Genomic DNA, 4,197 nt, shown 5'->3' with positions numbered 1-4,197 from the left:
AGGAGATTCCCCTCCAATGCTGCATTGGGGAAAATGTAAAAACCAATACTGTAAAGTCCTATGAATAATGCTATGAAAAGACATCTGGCATCAACCTGATCTATATGTGCAAAGGCGGAATCTTCTGGCAAGCCTCCTTCAGCAGCAGCATGAGAAAAGGTGGTTACCAAAGAGAACTGGCACAGAACAAAACTTACCACACAGATTCAACTATAATAGCCTTTCTTTTTTTCTGTTATCAAGTAGTTAAATATCTTCAAGGACATATTGTCACTTTATCTTACTGCAATCCACTTTTTACCAATAAATACCACATGCTGAAACCAAAGCAGCCACTCCATCTCAGGTAAAGCTGAATCAGCTGTATCATCTGACCCAGATTTTATTCCAATGTAGTGAAGACCTATAACCTCAGGTCAACGGGTTCACTGCAGAGCACCAAAACCTGCCACATGCAGGGTTATCACTCCCAGGCTAGTTCTTAGAAAGTTGCATTGTCTAATTCTGAAAAGATTTGAACACAGCAATGAATTTGTGACATCAGTAGTTCTTTTAAACCTTTAAAAAAGTATGGCACATTGTCCAGAACATGTATAAAGATTTAATAAGTACTAATGAAGTATTCAGAGGAGACAGTTTTATATGTTGCAAACATTTTAATGATTACTTTTGAGCTTACACATTGGGTGGTTTTTTTTAAACTTCAAACTGCAACAAGTTAAATAAATGTTTATAATATACAAAGAAAATACAACCAAAAGTAAAACTTGCTTTAAGTGTGCCTCGCACTAGGAACCAGTGTTTTTTAATAGCTTTATTGTTGAGCTGCACAAACACACTTAAGGATTTGATCTTTATAGCAGGGCATTTGAGAAATCAAAATATATTCCCACTTGAAAGAAAAAGAAGAAAAAAAATGGTTGTGCATGATTATATGCAAAAACCCACTAAAATACTCCAATAGTGCAGGCACCATTAAAAAAGAAAAGGCTGGAGATGCCCATTAACTCTAAGTTTTAAAGGAAACAAATTTCTGACCAGTTAGCTTAAAGCCAGCAAAACAGGGATCAGTGATGGCAACTGTAGTGTACAAGGTATTAAATGACAAACTTTACACAATACACTGTTAGAAATTTGTATCAGTGAACACTGAAAATCTGATGATCTGTTCTTTGGAACAGTCAAACAGAAACACCTTAATTTCCAGTTGTGCAAGCCCTTGAAGCATCACACAGTGTTCTGTGCCAATTTCTTGCTGGCTGTGTAGTTACAGGGATTTATTTTGTCATTAGCAGCTAACAAACATTCCACATGTTCCTAAAGCCTCACAGGTGAAAAAAGGCAAGTCTCGTCAGAGCACAGCGTGGAGATCATATTTTTTGCACACAAACACAAGAGGCTTCGCTAGTATCAAAAAACACTTCCATGTTCCATATTGTGGCCAGCAGCTCAGTTGAGATGGAAGCCTTTCTCCATGGTAGCAGCCAGCAGACGCTCTCTCATAATCTCCTCCGAAGAATACTCAGGCAACTTTAGGTAATGCACACATGTATTCACAGATGGATAACTTGCATCTGTAGCATCAACCTGAGGAAAAAAAAAAGAATGTTTACTGCAGTTGTTTGCAGCACTCGATATGGAAGTTAAAAGTTGTAAAGTCCTGTAATTTATGGCAGTTACTGCATATGTAACACCAGTTATCAAGAAACAGTAGCATCAGCAAAGCTACAGACCAACTTACAAATATGTTTGCTTTATCTGTACAATGACACTTTAAAAATAAATATATGAACTATATTTTATATATGAAATATATTAAATATAAATACAAAATATATATATAGGAAATCAGAGAACAGATCCGAAGCAGAGGTTGCTACTGAAAGCTTAGCATAGTGCCATAAATTAACTGAAAATAAAATAAAAATCATCACTGTTAACATAGAAATGATTGCATTCAAAAGCCAAACCAGCTGGTTTAAAGGGTGACCTGAAGAAGCCGTACCTTGCGTACAACAGTGAGCCGGGGATGTAGGTTGGCCAGTCCTCCTGGTGGGAGTGTTGAACAACCAGTGGTGAACTGGAGAAAAGCCTTCCTCTCATCCGAAGACATACCACACAAGACTCTCACAAATCGAAGGAATCCAGGGCTTAAAATAAATCAAAATAATCAGTTCTGGTAACATTACAAGAAAGCATGTGGGTTTTTTTAATTTCTCTTAAGACATTCAAATTACAACCTTTAGTCATGTTTAAGCAGACATCATAAGATTCTAGGGCCTGTTGAGTTTTAAGTTAAGAATAAAAAAAGCTTAAAATCTATAAAAATACTTCTTTAATCTCCTTGCTGAGTATTAGTATTACACAGAAGAACGTAGGTACATACTTATCTTGGAGTGTTATTTGGGTACCTTGCATATGAATGGGTAGAGAAGTAGATAGAGCTCAAACATTCTACGAGAAGAATCCAACTGCCTATAATCTTGAAGACTTTTTCTGTACCAGTACTACAGTATAAAGTCAATTTATATTTCATTTCATTTCTATCCTGTTTTAGACCCTTATGTGAAAAAAGTAGGAAAAATATAACAGACTACAATAGATGTTCAAGAAATCCTCTGCTGCTTTCATCCATATGAACCCAGGGAACGAGGGGAAAGAGAGGGCATGAAGAAAGCACAGCCTGCTGAAACACTCCCTCAGGTATAAGGCACTGTAATCTCAGCTACATCTTTGCATGCAGGGCAGGGTCAATGGAAGAATTGCTCCACACAATCTTAGACTGATAAGGATCCTTCAGCAGACTTACACTAACACAGTTCCAGAAGTGATTTGTGTGTTATTGCTACCAAACATGACAAGCAGCAAAAAACCCCCAAACCTAACAAACCCCAAAACACCAAGACCACATCCTGATAGACAACCACCAGTATACATTTGTCCCCTGCATAGTACACTTGAAGAGAAATAAGAAATAAGGCCAAGTAGCAATTGTACCCAACTGAAAAAAAGTTATAACCACCTAACATGAGAATAAAAACTCTAAAATGCTATTTTTAATAGTCTGTATTAGTTAGCTGCCATTACATTTTCACTAGTTGTTCTCATTTTAATAATTTTCTTATTCTCTCTCATCACAAAACCACCAAGTACCTTCTAAACTATTTGTTGTAACATACATGGTTATTTCACGCCGTTTTAGACAACCACTTGCTCTTCAGGACCCACCAATCCCACCCAATTTGGCATCTTCATCTAAAGAATATTCTGTACATTTTGTCACTTAATGTTATATTTCAGCTAATACTTTAAAATCACTCAGAATATAAGTACCTATCTCTTGTATATCCCAGTTTGGGTTCAGTATAATTGATGATATCCTCAGCTGCCCAAGAAGGCGATTGATTTCCACAAAGAATCATCTGAACCTCTTCATGGCTGAAGGAACTCAGCTTCTCCATTGGAAAGACTCTGTTGAAGCCATCTTTAATTTGTACAAGATACAGTTATAAACATGAGTCCAAATAATGTTTATAAAATAATGTCAGCATTTCAAATGTATTTTAGTCAAACCAGAATCAACAGTTTCTTTATTAATGTAAATGGAACCTCTTCAAGATTAAAAATGGCATAGGTAATGCCAAGGTATTCTGAAATTAGTATCTTACCTGTTGCATTCTTAATTAAAAAGTTTATTTTTGAAAGCCATTCGATGCCACCACTTTAAACCAACATACTCTAAACACCAATTACTCCACCTAACTGCATATATGTTGTTATATTTAAAATTACCTCTGAATGCCTCCATTTGTTTCTGTATACCAGTATGCATGCAGAAGTCAAACATGAGATCTACATACTCCTCTGCATTATCCATTGTTACAGTCTGGAAAGACAATAGATAAATACTGTAAGAATTCTCTGTGCATTAGAGTTACTGCTGAGACTATAAAAATTTAACTGCTCGTTAAATTGTAAAGGTAGGTAGTTTCCTTACCTCATCTTCACCACCTGGTTTGAGATCCACAGCTGTAAACCCATATACTTTGGATGAAGGGCAAAACTGAAAATTTAGACTTCAAAATACAAAGATAGTTAGCAAACAAAGCAAACAAGTCTGCTACTACTTTTGTAAATACACCAGATTTACAACATGCACCCCTTACACCCGAAAGTATCTCACTAGATTTGAAACTG

General features: G+C 36.2%; 1 protein-coding gene across 9 annotated transcripts in view; it reads right to left on the bottom strand.

Annotated features, from left to right (window-relative positions):
• Positions 1–578: 578 nt before the first annotated feature.
• Positions 579–4,197, bottom strand: part of HECTD1 (HECT domain E3 ubiquitin protein ligase 1) — a 61,245-nt gene continuing 57,626 nt past the window's right edge. For all 9 annotated transcript variants that reach the window (XM_051806214.1, XM_051806220.1, XM_051806223.1 and 6 more), the window contains 5 exons: positions 3,998–4,076; positions 3,793–3,886; positions 3,334–3,484; positions 2,006–2,150; positions 579–1,587 (listed from right to left, as the gene is read on the bottom strand). In XM_051806214.1, the coding sequence (XP_051662174.1) occupies positions 1,450–1,587; positions 2,006–2,150; positions 3,334–3,484; positions 3,793–3,886; positions 3,998–4,076 (607 nt within the window). In that variant the 3' untranslated portion in view covers positions 579–1,449. The remainder of the gene's footprint in view (positions 1,588–2,005; positions 2,151–3,333; positions 3,485–3,792; positions 3,887–3,997; positions 4,077–4,197) is intronic.

This window comes from Manacus candei, unplaced genomic scaffold, assembly GCF_025592945.1.
Source record: "Manacus candei isolate 608988 ecotype Guabito, Panama unplaced genomic scaffold, ASM2559294v1 h1tg000067l, whole genome shotgun sequence".
NCBI classification, from domain to species: domain Eukaryota; kingdom Metazoa; phylum Chordata; class Aves; order Passeriformes; family Pipridae; genus Manacus; species Manacus candei.
The sequence above is the reverse complement of the archived record's forward strand: the minus strand, read 5'-3'. Positions and strand labels throughout refer to the sequence as shown.